We start from the raw sequence: 22,359 nt of genomic DNA, 5'->3' as shown, positions 1-22,359 counted from the left end.
TTAATATAAAGAATAGAAGATAAATATAACAATATAAATAGTTATAAATGTAAAAAAATTATAATGTTCCACCAGACAAACCATATTTCCCACTCTCCTAAGCTAAGTAAACTCATTTCCTTGCACCACACGATACTCTCTCCCCTGTTCTTCCAAGAGAGAGGGACGAAATAATCTAAAATATATATTCTCCGGCAAGAAAATAATCTTCTCCATCCATGGATTCTCTGATCTATGGCGTCCCAAATCTTATTTTCCTCACATTCTTCACTTTTCTAGCCGTTAAATCTTCTGCATTGCTCGAAAATTTACTTGCAAAGCCCGGGAACTCGACTCCGCAGATAAATTCCAATTCTGTTCTAGTGGCCCTTTTGGATTCTCACTACACTGAGCTCTCGGAGCTTGTGGAGAAAGCGCTCTTGCTGCAGACACTTGAAGAAGCTGTGTCGAACCATAATATCACCATTTTTGCTCCGAGAAACGAGGCCCTGGAACGGGATTTGGAACCTGAGTTTAAGCGGTTTTTGCTCGAGCCTGGGAATCTCAAGTCCCTGCAAAACCTTCTTCTGTTTCATATGATTCCGGCGAGGATTCAGTCCCACAATTGGCTTGTCGAGGGGAAGAAGAAGCCCGTTCATCATACTAGTCTCTGCCGTGATGCTACTAATGAGAAGATTCTGTTAACGGAGAGAAATGGTGAGAAAATCGTGGGAACTGCGAAGATTGTTAAATCAGATGACATTATTCGCCCCGACGGAGTCATCCACGGCATTGAGAGATTGCTAATTCCCAAATCCGTTCAACAAGATTTCAACGCCCGGCGGAGCTTGAGGGCCACCGCAGCCGTATATCCGGAAGGCGCGCCAGAAGTTGACCCAAGAACAAACAGGCTGAAGAAACCTGCGCCGCCTGTGCCTGTCGGCGCGCCTCCGGTCTTGCCCATTTTCGACGCCATGGCCCCCGGCCCATCCCTGGCCCCGTCGCCAGCTCCCGGCCCGGGTGGACCCCATCACCACTTCGACGGCGAGAGTCAGGTCAAGGACTTCATCCAGACCCTCTTGCTTTACGGCGGATACAACGAGCTGGCTGATATTTTGGTGAATCTCACCTCGTTGGCTTCGGAAATGGGAAGATTGGTATCGGAAGGATACGTTCTCACAGTTCTTGCTCCGAATGATGAAGCCATGGCGAAATTGACGACTGATCAGCTGAGTGAACCTGGAGAACCGGAGCAAATCATGTATTATCATCTGATTCCGGAATACCAGACGGAGGAAAGCATGTACAATGCTGTGCGGAGATTCGGGAAGGTGAAGTACGACACCTTGAGACTCCCGCACAAGGTGGCGGCGGAGGAGGCTGATGGGTCGGTCAAATTCGGACAAGGAGAAGGGTCCGCTTATCTATTCGACCCAGATATATATACAGATGGAAGGATTTCTGTTCAGGGAATTGATGGGGTTCTGTTTCCGCTGGAGGAAACCAAACCTCCTGCTAAATCTTCTCCCGTTGCTAAGATTGTTTCAAAACCAAAAAGAGGTGACCTTTTTTTTATAAACTTAATCATTAAATAAATTTACCTGGGATTCGGAAAGATTTATGTTAAGAATGCCTTGAATCATGTTAAATATCTGTTATACTTAACTGGTGTGACCGCCGGAGTGTTTGATAGTACCAAGAATTTGGCCGGAATACGTCATGTCGGTGGATAAGAATAAAGATATGTACAAGTCAAGGGGGAATGGTAGTCTTAGGCGCTACAGCTGCCATTGCTTGATTTTTAGCTCAACTTCTGTAGTTCTATACTTAAGTTGTCACCACTAACCACAAGCTTTGTTCGGTATTCCGCCGACTCATATAGTTGTAGCCAAAGACACGTAGTTAAAGAAAACTAAATATAATTACTTTTTTAATGTAAGAATCAAAACACTGAAAGTTTTAAGCCAAGGTGATGTGTGTGACTTTTATGAGTTAGCGAAATAGTGTAATTATTAGATGGCTGAATTGAGAACTTTAATAACTTTTGGTGTACGAGTTAAAAGATTCAAGTTTCATATATGAGAAACTTGGAGAACAATGGGAAAAGACTTGGTGGTGGAGAAGAACCTTATAGCTTGTAAGACGGCCTTGGTTTTAGTGGAGTTTATTAAACCATTTGATTCAGTTTATTTAAGGTAAAACTCATAACTTTACAAACTTGTTGATATTCAATGAAAAAGATGGGTTAATTGTGGTGAGAATTCTTTAATAATGTATGTTATTTTTATATGATTATGTTAGATAATTGGGAGAGATTAGGTGGATTAAGGTCTAAGGACCTCATTAGGCAGGCTGTTGTATTCAAGCTTCACTTTTTTCAACTAATATTTAACTTGTTTTTGGCCTTTTTCTTCTATCGAACGTTTATGAGATCACGACCCTTGGCTAGGCAAAGAGTTTATAAGTATTTAACATAAAGCTTTGTGTTTTGTCGGTGAAGCTCTCGATCCCGTGGTGTTCACAAAAAAGTCAACTGAAAAACCGATTGGATAATAATTGGTCACGTTCGTCGCTCGGCTCGGCTCGGCTTGGCTTAGTGTAATATTTGTAAATACCCTTAAATCTGCTGTATATAGTGAATTCGGGAGCCAAGCTGTTAGTTATCATTTAGTTAAAAGCGATCCTGGGTTATACAACGAATCGAGTCGACCTGCGAGTTGTTTGGCTGTTGAGTTTGAGCTGTGTTTGATAGCTCATAGGCCGTTCGCGAGCTTTTCAAATCTATTAATTTTGTATGTTTATGATTTAATTATTAATAGTAAACTTCAATGAATTTATTTTTTTAGTATGTGATTTTTTAGTTTGGTATTAATTCTTGATTCTAAGCTCACCAGCCTGTCAATTGATTGACTTGAAGAAATATCACACTTTTTATTAGCTGTTCTATTTATTATTCAGTATCTATATTGGCTCCTGTTTAATGTATAGTTCCCGACATTGTAATAAATTTTAATGCACTTAATAAAGTAACGATATTTTTTCCGTTATTTCTCAGTGAGTGCCAATGAAACCCACCTAAGACATTTTTTCTTTTGATTATATTAATTTCATGCTGATAATCCATGTGAAAAAATAGATTTCTTATTGCCATCTTATTAATTTTTTCCTATAAATCTAGTTATTTTTTTGTATGCGAAGATAAGATTTTAATCTCTCTAAGTGATTTTTGCGCTATTTCCACTTGGAAAATCCATCATATTTGGTGAATTTTCTCTAGAATAATTTTTCTAAAGTCCTAATTTATTTTTATACTATTTTGCAGGGAAATTATTGGAAATGGCATGTGCAATGCTCGGTGGCTGTTCTTAAAATCATGAACTTCTGGGAAAATTCATTTTTTTTTAAAGATGGAAATAATATGCAATAAAGCAGAAATATGGTGAGTACTTGTAACCAAAAAAAATTCTTTCTAATTTTCTTTGCGCGATTGTAATGATACATAGAAAATATAATAGGTTAATTTGCAGTTTTTGGTGGAGGTGCTTGCCTGAACGTTGAATTATCCTTAAACCTCACAGGAAAGTTTTTTGTTGTTATAAAATTTTAAATATCATAATTTTATATAGCATTGCCACCGGAACTTTCGTGTTGCGTGTATGGGTTGTCTATATTTTGTAGTCATGGTGGGTTATATGGCTTGTAGGCTACATGTCTTATTGGTGTCCGGTAAGCTGGTGCGTGCACCAGCCTCAGGCTTGATCTAAAGCGCTGGGAGTTGGCTTGAAATCGCCCCAAGGACGATAAACTTTCATGTATCACTTCATATTTACCGGTTCCGATTTTGATAGTTAATTTGAAAGGTTTCTTTAGCCACTACTGTGTGATGTAATCATGGTTTTAGGTCTCGCAACCATTCTTACTCCAGTTTAATCTAAATTACAATCTTTCTAGTGATTCCATGTTAATTCAGTTAAAGCACTTGAATTAAAATTTCAAGTGCATGCATGCATGATTCAGGATATGGTGGTCATCATTTACTTGTTTAGTGCAAAGTTGAATTACACATCATTTACTAACCAGAAAGAAATCACAGTGGGTCAAAAAAATCTATATATATGATATTGGGGTCTGTTACTCTGTATATTTTCTCATAGAGCTGGGTCATTGGTGTGCATGGACTGCATGAAATCCAACTGGTTACCCGATCAAATAACTGGTTACTCGACCAAATATTATTTGACGTTTTGATGTAACGATGTTAATGATCTTTGTATGAATAAAAAGAATATAGAACTCAAAAAATAAAAACAACAATGTCTTCGTATCAGTAGACAGGCATTGCTTCCATGAATCCGATGTTAAAACTGCTCGGAAACCTCTTCTTATCAAAATCTGAGTTCCCTTGCTGCATCATGCTCACAAACTCGTTGTAATCTATCTTCCCGTCCTGCAAGATTGAACAAAAGTCTGTAAGTATAATTACCACAATCTAGAACTTTTATCGATAAAATTTAAATAAAATGTGTAGGCGTTTACGTTGTTCTGATCAGCTTCTTGGATCATTTCTTCCAAGTGTGCATCCATTATCCCAAATTGCTGACAAGCTATTTGAAGCTCATCTGGTGTTATATATCCACTCCCATCTTTATCAAAAAATGAAAATGCTCCGAATAAATGATCTTCTTTGTAAATCTTGTTCAAATGCAATGTTGCAGCTATGAATTCTCCATACTCAATTGTACCATTGTTGTCTACATCTGCCTGTAAATATACCAAGAAAATGATATCATCATTAGGCTTGATCATCGTAAGAATCTTAGTTTGTAGGTAGCTGCCACCGCTCGGATATAAGTTATCATGGAAAAAACACAATACTCACAGCTTTCATCAGATTGTGTATCTCGGACTCATTAAGATTAGCTCCAAATCGTTTTAATCCAGCCTCGAGTTCATCAAAAGTTATGTATCCACTGTTATCCGTGTCAATCATTTTAAACATTTCTTTCAGACCAGCAATTTCTTCTTCAGACATACTTTCTGCAATCACCTGTTGACAGAAAGACAAAAAAAGCAGTTTCAAGATTTTGTTCTAATGATATACTTCCCTTAATTTAAGGTTGTTAAATGTACCCTGAGAGCCATTTTCTTGAGTTTGTTCATGGCTGAAAACTGTGTTAATCGCCTCAAAACTGCAGAATCGAGAGGCTTATCTGGAGCCACTCCCTTGTCCTGCACCCAAGGATGGCCTGCAGATAAAGAACAGTTCAATCATAAAATTTCTACAGGATTTTACGTTTTACAGATCAATGGAAGTGTTTGATTTCATAGTCGAACTTACACAGGACTTGATGAGCCGTTAATCGCCTTTTTGGATCCCTTACAAGCATTTTCTTGACCAGATCCTTCGCGCTATTGGAGATTTTTGGCCAAGGATCCGATGAGAAGTCTATATCACCACGTAAAACTTCTTCGAAAGTTTCTTGTTCGGTTTCTGTGTCAGATGGAAACATAAACATGAGAAAACAGAAAAAAAAAAGTATAGTAATGTGGATCAACAATTGTTCATGCTATTCTTGTTGACTGCCTACATAACACAAGAAGGCACCGTTACACTGATACCGTCAACTAAAGTTTTTGTTGTGATGGTGATGACTCTATACCATGTTTAAGTGACAAGAATCTTGCATATCTCTTACCACCCCAAAATGGAGGCACTCCACAGAGAAGAATATAGAGTATAACACCAGCACTCCACACGTCTGCCTCGGGTCCATAACACTTACCAAGCACCTCTGGTGCAACATAGTAAGGGCTCCCAACAACATCCGTGAATATTTCCCCTGTTGGATTCAAAACAAATGGCTAAATAACACGGATCAAACAAGGGTAATCGATAGCCGATAGGATGAAAAAAGTTGAATTTTTGTTCGATCTTCCTAAAAGTGCTAGTTTTGCCATCCCAAAAGCTTATAATGCATGATAATTTTGAATGTACCTGGCTTAAAAAACACCGACAAACCAAAGTCTATGGTCTTCATAGGCGAATCCTCGTCCCCATTCACAAATAGGAAATTCTCGGGTTTAAGGTCTCGATGCATTACTCCCAAAGAATGGCAAGCTTCTATAACACCAACTATAGTCCTAGTGAGATACGCAGCTTTTTTCTCCGAGTAATGCCCCCGTTTAACAATTCTATCGAAAAGCTCGCCTCCTCCACACAATTCCATCACAAAATGAACCGCAACAGAATCCTCGTACGCCCCTTTAATCCAAATTACATTCGGGTCACCAGATAAATGATGCATGATCTCGATCTCTCGTCTTACATCATAGACATCATCCATGGTCAATAGCTTCCTCTTTGCAATAGATTTACAAGCATATTCCTTACCGGTTTTCTTCTCCACACAAAGAAAAGTCGTCCCATATTGCCCATGTCCAAGTTCCCGACCCAAATTGTAGTACTGCTTCAAGTGCCCTGTCTTGGTTTTGAGCACAGAATCGACTTGAAGACCTACACTCATGCTTCCATTGAAACTCTTCGGTTTTTCAGGCTTGGAGGGATCTACCTTCTTCTGGTTTTCCTTAACAATCATCATGATCACTTGATCGGGTTTAATGACATCTTTCTTGATCATTTCCTCCTCCCATGTTCCGAGTTCCTGAGGTTGTTTTCTCCCTCCCTTCACTAAGATATCCTCCAATTCAATCATGATCAATTCCGGGGGCTTATTCTTGACAGAATTCGGAGCCTCATCCGCTTCTAAACATGGCAAATTGTGGTTTTTTTCTTTGTTATCGCACAGGACAATCATTTCTGGTGATTTAGACCACCATAATGAACGTGAAACCTGTGTAGAAGAAACCATCCTCGTCAATCTTTCCATGAACACAATTATTTCCCATTATTTTTCTCCCCTGAAAAAATCCTAGTACTGGAATCCAATCTTCAGCATAATAATAAGAAACAGATCGAACCAGAAATCAAGAAAATCCAACTTATATGCTAAAGTTACTCCAAAACAATAATAACAGTCACTGAGAGAAAGTTAACTTCGAAATAATAGTATAATACACACTCAAAGTGGGAAAATTCGACAACAAATAGCTCCGGAAAAAAAATGAAAACACAGAACTTCGAGTAAAAAATTCAGACCCTTTGGGCTATATCACGTGAATTCTTTGTTTTGTAGAAGTACAGAATCAAGAACCTTCCACGACCCTCATAATCGAAAAGAAGAAATACTTGTGTATAAAGAAAAATCATGCGTTGAATACGAGGAGACAATCAAAGCGATGACTTAGCAATCAGAGGAGAATGATAAACGAAGGAGCAAAGGAAAGCGAGGATTTGTAAATGGAAATAGTGCGGCTGTTGCGTATGGAGAAGACTCGGTTTACCAAGTCACATTGTATATATACAGACGTGTAAACGCGTGTGGCAACTGTGAGTGACTATAGGAGGCGGGTATTTCTCGGTCAAAATAATGGAATGTTCTGAAGTGTGTAACGATAATACGAGAATATCAAGTATTGAGTCGATATCCTTGTGCCGTATTTTTATTCGTGAGATAGATCAATATTGTTCATATTTACAATATAACGTAATATAATTGATACAAATAATAATACTTTTTATGAGTGATCTAAATAGAATATATGTCACATAAAACTGACATGTAACATCGTCAAATAAAATTTTGTGTTAATTATTAATTGTTCAATAAAAATTAAAATAGATGAAAAGATTAAGAAAAATCATGGATGGAACAGTTGGTTTGCTTTTGTTTTACATCGAGAAATTCCAATTTCAACACTAAATTCTAAATATTTGATATATCAGATGAAATAATAGCTTGCCAAATAATAAACAATTGTCATTTAGTGTAATTTCAGCATATTAATAAATTGTTGTAAGTTAACATATAATATAGATATGTACAACGGAGTTACTCAATGCTACATCGGGAGTGTTACATTCTCTATTCTAATATTAATATATGATGTGATTTAGAAAATTGACATTGATATTGATGATTCAAAAACTAACATTTAATCATATCATAGATGAGAAATACTCCGATTATAATATAGAATAATCATATATAACGAAAGTATGCTATAAATATCTTACAAATAATTTGAAATATGAATCCATAAGTCATGGTGAGTGATTTATCACTATACATATCTTGACATTCAACTATAATATTCCCTAAATTTTGGGATCTCTCATAACCAACAAAAGAAGCCACCTACGTCCCAACATTTTACTACGTTTTAAAGTATAGAGTGTTGATAGTAGCTATTTTTTTAAATTTAAAATACCAATTTACAAAAATAATCATTTTTATGTAATAAAAAATATAAAAATAATTCTGTTTTTTGTAAATTATTGTACCTCATACAATTTCCTAAATTTTAAAATAGATAAAATATTTTATCTTTATAGTTTTGAATTTTACTCACGTATAATATAAAAAACTACATTATAAAGTAATAAGCAATATATTATCTGAATAATTATTCTAATTATTTATTTAAAAAATATTTCAAGAAAAGTATAAAAAAAATTATATACCTATTGTGTGCTAATGTTATAACTTTACATAAAACATTAAATAAAAACAAGTTTTGTTAATAGTACTTCAGATACTTTTTAGGTTTCATATATATATTTTTTCCCTGATTCTTCTTCGATCTTCTTACTAATTTAAGCATCGAATGGACTTGGTTGAAAAAACTTCGAAAATTCTCTATCATTCGCTAGTGATTTTTAGGCGATATTGGAACAAATGACATATGGATAGTGTAACGCCTCAGATTCGACGATTGTCCTCATTGCATCAAAATGTGTCTTTCCAGCATGCTTATGTACTCACTCACACGTACAATGTGAAATTTCCAGGAGGTCACCCATCCCAAAATTGCCCCAAAGTCAAGCACGCTTAACTTTAGAGTTCTTATGTGATGAGCTACTGAAAAGAAGATGCATCTTCTTTATATGAGTAGTACATATCAAATCTATTAAGCACTCCTCAACTGCACAGTCCATACATGAACATATTCAAAATCCATATCCTTCTGGTGTAAGATTGTTCCCTCCGCCTAGAAGCCTGACAGGAGCCGTTCATTGTCCGTGCAACCTCATGGCACCGGCGATCACCTCCTGCCCTCTTCGGCCCCGGGCCTCACATGCCCACTAGCTTCCTCTTGGTTCGTCCTCGAACCACACCGTACTCGGAGATGTAGGCTCTGATACCACTTGTAACGCCCCAGATTCGACGACTGTCCTCACTGTATCAAGATGTGCCTTTCCAGCGTGCTTAGACGACTGTCCTCACTGTATCAAGATGGGCATTTCCAGCGTGCTTATGTCCTCGCTCACACGCACCCTGAGAAACTTCCCAGGAGATCACCCATCACAAAATTGCCCCAAGTCAAGCACGCTTAACTTTAGAATTCTTATGTGATGAGCTACTGAAAAGAAGATGCACCTTATTGATATGAGTAGTACATATCAAATCTATTAAGATCTTCTCAATTGCACAGTCTCATACCTGAATAGTTTCAGAATCCCTCTCCTTCCGGTGTAATATAAGTTCATTCACGTTCCCTCTGCCTAGAAGCTTGCCAGGAGCCGCTCATTGTCTGTGCAACCTCATGGCACCGGCGATCACCCCCCACCCTCTTCGGCCTCGGGCCTCACATATAGAGCCGTTTCTTTTACTATAAATAATTCATAAATTGTTGATTATAGTGTTCGAGTTGATTGAGTAGGTAAACGATTGATCAATGATCAGAAATTTGATTATCCTACAAACACCTTATCAGGTTAGCTTGTCACACAAAGTTTACAAAGTTTGGTTTGTGTAGTTAACGTAGTTTACAAGCTACTGCGTTAGTCTAAAATTTACTCATTGAGTCTGTGAGTTCTCACGTCATAAAAAATCATGTATAAATTTTCTTTAAAAAAAGATTAATTTTGACCGATGAAGTTTCTGAAATAGTCTTGGTTTAAACAAGAAACAAATAAATTAGGAACATGAATAAGTCCGCTATGGATTAATTAAAGCTAGTTGAGATTTAATTAATATATGTAAACCTCCAACAATTATCGGCAGCCGGCCGGAGCCCGTGCGATACTATCATCATCAAGTGTCGCTGTACTCGGACTACGCTGGCTAATATTCATCCACTAACTATAACTATTATATAACAAATTTAAGACTAAAAAATCAGATTTTAAAATAAGATTTTATATTTGAATCACTAACTTTTTTCTAATCTAAAATAATAATAAATATTTTTTATGCTGATCTTAATGGTATTCTAATTCTTTTGAAGTAGGTCTCATGTGAGACCGTCTCACGGATCTTAATCTGTGAGACGGGTCAACCCTACCCATATTCACAATAAAAAGTAATACTCTTAGCATAAAAAGTAATACTTTTTCATGGATGACCCAAATAAGAGATCCGTCTCACAAATACGACCCGTGAGACCGTCTCACACAAGTTTTGGCCTTCTTTTGAAATATGAAACTAAAGTGGGAGTTATGGATAGAAAAACCACATCCTTCAAAAATGGGAATAGTTGAATTACTATGTTTTTATATATCTCATTATTTGTGTTGAAATTCTCTATTGTGATCATAATTATATACCATCACTTATTGCACATATCAAATTTTATAGCGCCAAAATAATAATTCAGTTTATCACAATATTTATTACGATCATCGATGATATATTTTCTTGTCATGGTACGTATTATAAGTGATTTACTTTATGGTATTTAGAAAAGACAAAAACTTGTGTGAGATGGTCTCACAGGTCGTATTTTGTGAGACAGATCTCTTATTTGGGTCATCCATGAAAAAATATTACTTTTTATGTTAAAAGTATTACTTTTTTATTGTGAATATCGGTATGATTGACCCGTCTCACAGATAAAGATTCGTGAGACCGTCTCATAAGAGACCTACTCTTTAGAAAATATGCAATTTTTCCAAACATTCTTGAGTTTTCTAACTATATTTCCTTCCCAGAGGATACGAAATGTGTTTAAAAATCTCATCAAAGTTTATAAAATGAGGATAATTTTAGATTGAACAGAAAATCATTCTTTATATTTGATAATTTCAATATAAATATTTCAAAGTATCATTAACAATTAGGGATGTCAGTGGGTCCGGGTTTTACCCAGACCCGCATTGGACCCGTGTGTATGGGGTGGGTTTGGGTATACTAAATGGGTCATGGGGCGGGTCTCGTGTCCAATTTTTCAAACCCGTCCAGATATGGGGCGGGTCATAGGTCTTATAATACCCGCCTCATACACGCCCCATATATGTGGATATAAATATTATAGGATTTTAATTTTATTAATTTTCATTTTTTTAGTAACTCACCTCAACCATAACGATCTTAGCTATTCCTATGTCAACTGTTGCATTTGAATCTGTTTTTAGCAATAGTCGAAGAATAGTTGATCCCCATCTTAGTAGACTTGATCCAACAACTTTGGAGGCATTTATGTGCTCGCGAAGATGGTTGTGGGGTGAAGTGAAAGGTAAATAAATCACAGTTTTATTTTGTTATTGTATATTCATTTTAATTTTTTACTGTATTTTCTCTCTTTAAATTAATTTTTTTACAATTTGAAATTACAGTTTTATTTTTTTAATGTACTTTCTCTATTTAATTTTGTAGTTAATTCTTCAAGTAGTTTACCAACTTGTCCCACCATTCTTGATGAAGAGGAAAATGATCCCGAAGAATGTGTCTGAAATATTGCCTACTCGCTGATTTTATATTGATCTGTTTAAATTATGTTATGACTTATTTTTGTGGATGTCAAGATTTTTTTGGAGAGCTAGTAACTCTTTTTTTATGTAAGTCTTTATGTCGTGAAAATACTTTGTTTGTTATTATTAAATGTGGTCGAAAACATGAATTAATTTTCCACAATATTGTATTTAGAGGTTTGTCTGTTTCATAATTAAGTTATGTGAGAAGAAAGATTATTTTTTTATTTTAAACAAATTCGGGTCTCACGGGTCTCATGGGTCTACAAGACCCCGTTTCGTATTCGACGTGGGGCGGGTCTGAAGAATATTTAACCGGGGAGGGGCGGGTAATGGGTCAAAATTTTTTCATGGGGAGGGTCTTGGGTTTAGCCAAACCCGCCCCATACCCGCCCCATTGACATATCTATTAACAATTTAACATCAATCATCCTTTGAAAATAAGGAGTTAAAATGAAAGTCATGATGGGATACAAACAAACCACTCTCCCTTCAAAAAAATTGGAAAAACGGCTCACCCAATAAATGTATTTGAATTATTGACAAAAAAAGTCTTTGAATTCCTCTCCAGATATTAAAAAAATGGATTTGAATTATTTAGGTCGGGTCAATCCTTAAGATGACCCGCTAACCCATTTAGTATTTGTCGTAATAATCCAATTGTTACCATTCAAAATTGTTGCCAAAATGATTTGTACTTGTATTCGAGAATCCGCAAGGCTCAATTTAATTTTCGGAGCATTTCATACTTTTGAGTAAGCGTCTCATTTAAATTTTTATTTAGAAAGAGATTAACGTTGATGGGCATATTTATATATTATTTATGTTAAAGAATGGAACTTGGACATAACTTAACCCCAAAAGCTAGCTCAAGAGGGGAGGATTGTCAAAGACTATATATACAACTCACGTGTTATTAATTGAGTCGGCTCGAAAGGATCGCGACCTACTTGATTTGTGTACAACCCCATCCATGATCCATGATATGTGAAGTGCAAGTTGTAGCTTAGATCGAAGAAAATATTGATTATAGATATCTCTGACACATTCCAAATTTTTTTTATGTAGATATATCATTTTACTTTCTCGATTCGACGAGAAAAAAATTTATCAAATACATCCATAAATATCACGTTTTGCTCCATTTTACTTTCATCGACATGTTTAATCTTCTATTCTATGCCTGGGAGAACCATATAGGCATTAAATCTTCTACAAAATATCATCTTTTAACATTTGATGAACGTGAACAAACGATTATTCAAGGATGTGTATTAGTTTACAAATTGGACACTTGACTGTGATGGTGAAAGGTGCTTCGATTTGATGCAAACCTTGAAATTTCAATGCCTTCATTCATGATTCATAATTTGGTCCACACCGAGTGGTCGAGTCTCTTCGCTATGTATGTATCTTACCTACCTTGGCGATCCAATTATTAAGACTCAATTTACTCGAGAGCTTGGTGGAAAATAAGTACAATAATAATAATAATAATAATAATAATTAGTATATGGTTGATTTTTCGTTAGTGCGACAAAGTGGTGCAGAAAAACACGTTTTTTTTAACCTCATTTTGGCATGGAATGAAACCTAGTTGTGTGTAATATATCGAAACTTTTTATGACAGGAGAGGGCTCTTAGCTAGTGCTCCACTTCATGCTCATGATGATCATATGTGTATATGATAAATATACAGATAAATGGTATCATCTTTTAGTGTTATTTAAGGTCATGGGGTCTTTAATCCTCGTGCAAAACGTGTGGTCAGTGAGAAATAAAATTTGAAAATTATGTATAAGACTATTTTTTCTTCCTCTTTTGGTTCACTGTGCGACTATTAATAGTTTAATACACCATTTGGCTTTGTGAATATGATAGAGAAATTATGTATAATATATACTTAATGCACTGTACCGTATTTTGTATAATTTATTTAATTTATATTTAAATGATGATTAAAATATAATTACAATAAATAGAGATAGATTATATTGTAAGTTTGATATATTAAATAAAAAAATAAATAAAATAAAGGGGAAAAAAGACTGAAGTATACCACTTGATGTTTAAGAAATAAAAATTCTATCCGCTAAGTTACATGCGACCTACATTAAAATTTTAACACTTTATTAATATATATAAATTATTAAAACAGATTATGACACCAAAAGTTATTAGGATCTCAAACTTAATAATATAATAATAATAATAATATAGAAATCATAAGTGTGTGTGTATATATATGTTAAAATAATTATATATATATATATATTTATTTTTAACTTTAATAATTTATTGGACAAAACAAAAATTAGTAATAAACTAATGTATTCATTGTTTGCATTGGATTTTATCAATAAGTGTGTGTGTGTATATAATGATTTTTAACTTTAATCTTTTATTGGACAAAACAAAAATTAGTAATAAACTAATATATCATTGTTTGCACTGGATTTTATCCCCAAAAAAAAAAAAAAAAAACTCATATACTCGACTCCTAACCTTATTTACAAGCATTGCCACAACTCACTTCAAAAACTAGCTCCATTTCATGTCCAATTAGAAAATAAAAAAAAATTACAATGCCCACAAAAAACACTCTTCCACAGTAAGCTATGAGAAAATTATCTCATTTTCTGTAAGAATACTAAAGTCACATTTGGATAGAAGTATTTCACAATTTGAAATATATTCAAATATATTTTTGTAATTAAAAAAAAGAAACAATATCATAAACTTTAAACTCACTATTTTCATGTTTATATAATGTTTCATGTCAATTAAGATGAATGCAAATGATTGAGACATTTGAAATTTTTTGTAATTAATATGTAAAGAAATATGAATTTTATATTTCATGTATTGCTTTGTTGTTAGTGTTAAAACTATATCCAAATTAATCGATTTCAAATCCATGTCCCCTCCAAATGCAACTCAAGAATAGGGCTCGAATTTATTATATACGACATGAACTAAAAGGTCTCCACATAACCAGGTTTCAAACTTCGTTCGCTAAACCAGAGAGATCGATCTCTTCATCAGAAGTTTTCTTGGGTTGAGCTATGGTGCGAGGATGGCGCTCAATATGAATTCCATGCTTCTTGCAAGATGATGATGAAGAATCACCGTCATATATCGGAGGAAACCCAACTGAATTGAAGAACCCATTCTTCATTTCTTCAGCTGCCTCGAAAAATCGACCAAAACCCCCAAAGAAACTACGTTCAATGGCTTCAATATCACCACGTAGCCCAGGGAAATAAGAGCCCGATGGAGGTCTGGGATCTGCTGAGTCCAAAGAGAATGACCCTTTAGCCATTTTGTCCGCGACATCTTCCTCAACATATTCTTCGATAGATTCAACCACCTCACTGGGCCTGAGTAAAAAGAAAACATATAACTAATACGTCAACATACGACAAGATCAACATATGACAAGGTTCGCACATCGCAGTTCAAAGTTTTGATATTATGTTTGGATTAGAACCTGAAAACAGATCCAACTGCATAAAAGAATGGGCGTTGTTTCGGAGAAACAATTTTTCATCCCAGAGCAAAAATAAACATCGTCATTCATTTTCCTTCTCTTTTCCAAGAAGAAATTTTTCCACTTTTCACATCTTTCCACACAATCAATACTCACTAAATTTTTAGTCACGTTCCAAAAAATAATATATTATAACAAAATAAAATATTCTAAAATAATTTCAGTCCTGATTCAATATTTACAATAATAATTCAATTTCCTAAAAACAAAACAACCACCATGTACTTTCAATATTTCCACAAAACTCCCAGTGATAAACCAAAAAAGCCCACGGTCTTTATGAATCCTAAGCACATAGAGTGCAAAAAATTTGACCAAAAAAAAAGATAAAAATGCTGTAGGAAACATGTTGGTTTGCATATTTATCACGAAGCTGGGATATCAAAAAGCAGACAATATCATGCAGTTTGGTCTTCATCACCATGGCTGCAATCTCAAACTCGATATGACTGCGGGCAATCATAATTCTCCACATCTTTCAATAAACTGAAGAAGAAAACAACTCTTGCACCAAGCATTCAATTGTTTTCTTCTATAGAAAAACAATTTGACGCATATCACCAGTGCCCTTGTTAGATTATTCAATTCAATTTAAAGGAAAATTGACATTACAAAATATAAAATGACCCTGACATCACCTTTTCCACATTAGCTGAAAATTCCGAGTCAATTATAATAGCACTGTCAAGGCAGGAAATTGTAGACACTTCATGAAATGCCATCAAACTTTTATACACCAATTTCACTCATTTACAAATTTGAATGACAAAATCATATTTCAAATCATTACACATATTCAGGTTGTTAACATTAAGCGCTAGTGGTAAACATGCATAGAACAATCACACCCCCAAATTTGCGAGAATTTGAAAGAAAATAGGGATGCAAGATAAGAAAAATCTAAAACATAAAATATAAATGAACTTCATAAAATTCCTTCTTCCGAGCAATTAACCACGCAATGGATTAAGAAAAAATACAAGATATGTTTTGTAAAGGTAAAAAAAACTAAAATCAATCCATAATAACTAAAACAACAATAGCTATTAAGTTTAATAAAACCATCAATTTGATTAACTATGTTCAGTTCATGGATCTTTCCATGATAGACGGGTTGGAGATCTACTAACATATATGATCAGGCTACTTTGAGAAATTTTAGACATTTTGGGGCGATGGGGAAAAAACAATAAAATAGTGGTGTTCCATAACTTAAAGGCCTAAATGGTGCTCTGTACAATAATTTCCCTATTTTTTATATTTTCAGTTTTCCCCCCAAAATCAGCAAGGAACCACTGTATCCTATGTCCGAGTCAAATACAACAGGATAGCATCAGCAATTGCCCTCAAACATTTGTGTACACCAGAAGGAGCCCTCGTGCTTGGAATTCAAGGAGTATTGAACATGTCCCCATGCAGAAGAAACAATCCTCTGATGAAAACATTTTGATCGATAGACACAAAGTTAGTTTCTTTAAGGAACTTCAAAAAGTCACAGTTTCACCAAGTTGACTCCACTTCTCTAAGGCTTCTCCACAAATTCACCCAAAAAATTTCAATTTCATGGATCTCCCACATGGTGGTTTACACAAACTATGGGCTACCCACAAAACCAGACTGAAAAGCATTGGTCTTATGTGTACGTTAAATATTCATTTGAAATATTTTCCATACATGTATGTATCTGGATAACCTGACATAGGCATATCTATGCAAATCAAATGTTTGAATTACTTCGTAAATTTTTTTAAAGCAATTTTCTTTAAATTATATATATATATATATATATACATACATATATATATATATATATATATCGCTGCTCGGTGTTTGCATGGGACAATTTGAAGGATTAATAGGTATCAAAGATTTTCAGTATCCATTCTCTCTTGTAATCCCACAATTTCACCCGCCTCTCCGATGCATTGTCGTCTCTTGGTGGATCGCTCTCGAAACCAAAAATTAATTTCCCCTTAGCTCATTTCTCTATTGTAATGTAAATCATGAATAATGGATAAACTAAATCAGAATAAGCGGTGATGCATGTATACATATCAAAATTATAATTTTGAAATGAAATTCAGGCGCCCCACCAACCATCTTCTTAACTTCTTTCCCGAGGGACTTTTTTTAGATAATTAATAACAATTCTTTTCAGATTAAGCTAAATGTTTTCTAGTGATTTGCATCGTGGGATCTTGATTTATCATCAACTGACCATGATTTTAATTTTGATTCCGATACTTTGTACACATACGTCCAATAACAATTTTATCGATCAATTCGAGCACAATCATATTTCTTATGAGAACATGAACAAGAACGAATCCAATAGTTCCAATCCAGTTTTAAGTGAAGAGTCGCGAAATTCAACTGAAAATAAGGTCGTGAAAGTTGTCATACATGGGGATGCAAGTCTTTGACTTTGGAGTTGACCGAGAGAACCAAGAAACTAAGGCAAGCTTGTTTCAAGTCAAATTACAAGAAAGGAAGATCCTTGCACCAATCTGCTCTATTTTGACATATTATATTTTATTTTGGAAATTGTTTTTAGTGATCTTATTTAGGGATTTGAACTTGTAGGAATTAAGAACAACAATATCTTTTTTTTCAGAATATTATCTGGTATTTTTCATTTGTTTTGTTTCTTTGGATTGTTAATCTTGATAATTAAATATCACTGAGGAAAATACAGATTTATATAAATTTGGAAAGAATTGTTACGAAGAGTGGGTCTCATGTGAGATCGTCTCACGAATCTTAATTTGTGAGACGGGTCAACCCTACTCATATTCACAATAAAAATTAATATTCTTAGCATAAAAAGTAATATTTTTTCATGGATGACCCAAATAAGAGATCCGTCTCACAAATATGACCCATGAGACCGTGTCACACAAGTTTTTGCCTGTTACGAAATGGTTTCTCTGACTCGTAATAGTTATTATATGGTGGTAGATTATATATAAATATTTTTAGTATATATTCACAAATTTAACCTTATCTATTTTATTTTCCTTTAATTGAGATTAGGATTGTTTTTCCAACATGACGCTTTTAACGCTTTTTGGAGTGATATGAAACCCAGCCGCCGGGTGTAATGGGGTCCCGTTCCCCAATTGGAAAGATTTTGAGGTACGTATTTGCACAAGGAAAAATCCAAATTGGAATTAAATCCCTGCAAAAATATTGGAAAGATTTGCAGAAATCCTTGATTTGCAGAAACCCAGACGTTATAATTGTTTGTCTTTATGTTGCAGAAATCCTTGATTTTAGTCATTCTTCACTTCTTTCTACTAACTATGAGCCAAATCGCTCACAAAATTTCCTAATCGTGACTCATCGCAGCTAAACCCGAGATTTTCATCATGGTGCCTTCACATGTTCTCCGGTTTTTTATTATTGTTATTCGGTTGTTCTTGCTGCAATCACTTCGGACATGAACAACCTTTTCTCGTGCTTCGTTTCTTGCCGACAATGTCCAGTTATATTTGCTCAACACTTTTCATCTGCTACAATTTACTAACTCCCCCTGACTAGAAAGCCTTCAGATTGTTACTTTGTGAGCTTTATTTGGATTTAGGTTCATTCTTTCTCACTTGATCGTTCATGCTAAAATATAATAAATGTCACTTGCTTATAACCAAAATGCACTTACTTGCAAATCGGATATTTGGTCTGGGTCGTTACAGCTCCTTTTCTTGTTTATACCTCTTCATTTTTGCCACCACATTTACTTGGCATCAACTCCTTTGTTCACATTTCCGAATGTATATTGGAAGTTATTTACTAGACGTAAACTCCATTTAACCAATTTAAATAATTGGATAAAGCTAGCGCAAATCAAACTCTTGCAACTCAGTTTCCTAGGTAATTTAGATACATGTCCATTTCATTTGATTAAAACTGATGGAATATCGCCATTCGTCTTGCCAAATATATTTTTAAAAAAATATGTAATTTCATTTTCACGGTCTAAGCTCATTATTGTAAGTATACACATTTCAAAAATATGAACCGCCAAAAAAAATAAAGAAATAAACTTTAATCTAAAAATGGATTCTAGAAAAGTAGATGATAACCAATTTTTTTTTTTTTTTAATCTTTATACAAATAAATATTGTCAATTCTGACTCTTTAATATAACATTCGTTTTCATTTCAAAAAAAAAATATATAACATTCGTTTTATCCTTAATTAGAATAAATAGATAACGAATACGATATAACGTGACAAATATATATTCACTCTATCGTGTCTTTTTTAGTATAAATTTTCTGTAAAAGGGAATGATTGATTGGTTCAATTATAATAACTCAAATTCAAAATTACTCCGTCTTTACTCTCATCCATGCAGTAAAAAATTGTGAGATGAGTTGACCTCATTCATAATTATAATGAAACAATACTTTTGACATAAAAATAATTTTTTTCATAAATTGGGTTTGTTTTACATAAATGATTCTTGAAACCGTCTCACATGAGTTTTTGTGTCTCGTCATGATGTTTTCTATCTTTGATTTTTGAGAATATATACTAAATATCCTTTATCCCAAATCATATTTTTTTATTTAATTTCAAAATTTCTATGAAAATGTTGCAATCTAGAAAAATGGAAAAACTCATATAAAATATCATAATCGATCATATTCAGAAATATTGATTAATTTGAGATAATATAAGCTCAGATTATACTGGTTTTACTGTTGTATTATGAGAAACAAATGTCCAACATAATCCTCATAGCATCAACGGGAAGAGACGTACATATTTTAAGAAAATTGTACTTTCGTTCCGTAATAGTCTTCTGCATTTCTTTTTTCATGTTCCTCTTGTTGTTTCTAGTGTTAGAGTTTATGCAGCAAGATCAGTGTCATTGGTTAACTACCATAACACAAATCTGTACTGATTTACTTTTGAATTTCATTTGTTTACTGTAGTGTATTAATTTATCTGTTCATTTGCTATACCTAGCAATTTATATTGCATATTATGTTGGCTAACAAGAAGAAAAAATCAAATATAAAATTTATATATATATATATATATAAGTATGATATATTAAAATTTAATATTGCGAAATTGGATTTCAGTCTCAAATAATGTATATAAACATATTGTGTTTATCCATTTAGCATATCTTAAATGAGCAAACACTGATTCATTCACTTAGCACGCGTAACATGTTTTGAGTGGATGAAGACATTATTCATATAATTAGCATCTACCAAGCGAACTACAATGAGTAAAATTGCGATGAATAGCATAATTATGGACGTTTTCCATTTAAATCGCTTTCGATAGTTTAGGTCGGCACAGTAATATGCAATTCACATACATTTCAACTATACATACGTGGATGGAACATATTGTTCTAAACTTTGGGAAAAATCACAATAATGGTTTTGTATATTTGTCTATATACAATTTTGATCATCTACGCTGACAAATTTCAGTTTGAGTTATGTATCTTTCAAATTTAAACAATTTTATTTATTTTTCTCGCGAGAATTGATGTTGTACGCACACATGAGTGTAACGTAAATAAAAATAGTGAACTTATACTTAAATTTAACAATACACTCGACAAGAACACAAATATGTACCATATAAATTGTAATTTCCTCCAACTTTAAACAAAGTTTTTGCTTGTCCTAATATGGGATGAAAATTTACTTATTTGGTAACGTATTTAATGCTATCCATTGATCTGAGGACCATAAATGTGTTTTTCCAATTTGAGTCTTTTTGGCGTGTCACTTGTATTACCGGTAAGAACCCAATTCGCGGATTTTTTTTTATCGTATTACCAATTGAATTTACTAAAATTTAGTTTGTACTGATGATTAGGTTAAAAAAGTTAAAAAGTGATGCAATTTAATTTGTACCAAACAAAAGCGTACGAATATGAATAAAACATGCATACAATAATAATAATGATAATAATAATAAATCAAATACATGAACATAGATTATCACACGACAAAGATAATACATCGGTTTTTCTTATCATGAGCTCAATTGTAGACTTTGTGCTACCACGATTCGACAAAATCAGGTCTGCCAACCAAACAGATCTATCACGAAGAATTGACACTAGACAACTATTTGAGTTTTACGAACAATAAATCTAATAATGTAACAAAAACACGGTCGTAACTATATATTAGTTATTAGAAGACACAAAGAAATCAAATTGTTTTATAAAAAAAATCGTCCAAAGCAATTCTTATTTCACAAATCTCAATCCTCGGCCAAACTCTATATATATATATATATATATATATCAAAAGTATAGATTATATTATTTTATTTATAAATCTGGTTTAAATAAAGAAAATTGATTTGATTTTTGTCATGTTTTCATCATATCCTCCCTTATGTAGATCAAGCTATCCAAGTTGGAAATTTTCTTTGGAAAAAAAAAAACTAACCTTGCCGCAGTTATCTGGTTTTGAGGAAATAGACAAGATTGACCAAGGCGAATGGATTTTCCGCGGCTAACATAGCAGTCGAGGAGCAAGATTTTATAATATTAGCATTTGGTTATACAAGGTTTGTCCAACCAGAAAAGCCAGACAAAAGCCCGAGCTGACATGCCACGTCTCTTTCAACATGTGATGTTTCCGAACTTGCAGGCTTCGTGGCTAAAACCAGGAAGAAACTGTCGAACGAACCCAGATTCACAAGCCTTACAAGTTTCTAGAAACGTGGCAAGGAATAAAAAATACAAATGTCTAAGGATATTTTGTCGGATTAACAATGTAAGGATGAGAGAAGTATTAAAATGAATGATCTCATAAGAAATACTCTCGTGCATTTTCTTATTAAAGCTGCGTTTTTTGATTTAGTTATTTATATGAGTTATAAAAAATTGACGTTATGTCTAACAATCAAGCACATTGACACCCACATCGATTCAGTTTCTCATATTCACTTATCACTTAGTATGAGATTTTAGATGACATAAAATACTTTTTCGAGTTAATTACTACACGACAAAATCGTCCAACATAAACCA

The 22,359-nt window shown here is 33.9% G+C and overlaps 2 protein-coding genes and 1 pseudogene across 5 annotated transcripts; 1 reads left to right on the top strand and 2 right to left on the bottom strand.

Annotated features, from left to right (window-relative positions):
• Window positions 1–52: 52 nt before the first annotated feature.
• Window positions 53–3,933, top strand: LOC142545974 (fasciclin-like arabinogalactan protein 17). Of its 4 annotated transcripts, none has more exons than XR_012820402.1 (3): window positions 53–1,539; window positions 3,302–3,418; window positions 3,683–3,933. XR_012820402.1 is itself a non-coding variant. In XM_075653437.1 (2 exons), the coding sequence occupies exons 1-2, from the start codon at window positions 219–221 to the stop codon at window positions 3,346–3,348; spliced, it is 1,368 nt and encodes a 455-aa protein (XP_075509552.1). In that variant the 5' UTR covers window positions 53–218; the 3' UTR covers window positions 3,349–3,667. The 4 variants fall into 4 exon arrangements, 1 of the variants encoding a protein (XP_075509552.1); XR_012820400.1 differs by lacking the exon at window positions 3,683–3,933 and adding an exon at window positions 3,495–3,666; XR_012820401.1 differs by lacking the exon at window positions 3,683–3,933 and adding an exon at window positions 3,507–3,663.
• Window positions 3,934–4,072: 139 nt separating this feature from the next.
• On the bottom strand, window positions 4,073–7,358 carry LOC142545973 (calcium-dependent protein kinase 26-like; annotated as a pseudogene).
• A 7,431-nt stretch (window positions 7,359–14,789) lies between these two features.
• On the bottom strand, window positions 14,790–16,060 carry LOC142547826 (fra a 1-associated protein-like). Its single transcript, XM_075656296.1, has 2 exons — window positions 15,966–16,060; window positions 14,790–15,168 (listed from the first exon to the last, which is right to left on the bottom strand). Exons 1-2 carry the CDS (start codon window positions 16,058–16,060, stop codon window positions 14,790–14,792), a joined length of 474 nt encoding a protein of 157 aa, XP_075512411.1.
• Window positions 16,061–22,359: the final 6,299 nt, after the last annotated feature.

The sequence above is a fragment of the Primulina tabacum genome, chromosome 5 (assembly GCF_025594145.1).
Source record: "Primulina tabacum isolate GXHZ01 chromosome 5, ASM2559414v2, whole genome shotgun sequence".
Lineage (NCBI taxonomy): Eukaryota > Viridiplantae > Streptophyta > Magnoliopsida > Lamiales > Gesneriaceae > Primulina > Primulina tabacum.
Note: the sequence above shows the minus strand (reverse complement) of the source record. Positions and strands in the feature narration are given on the sequence as shown.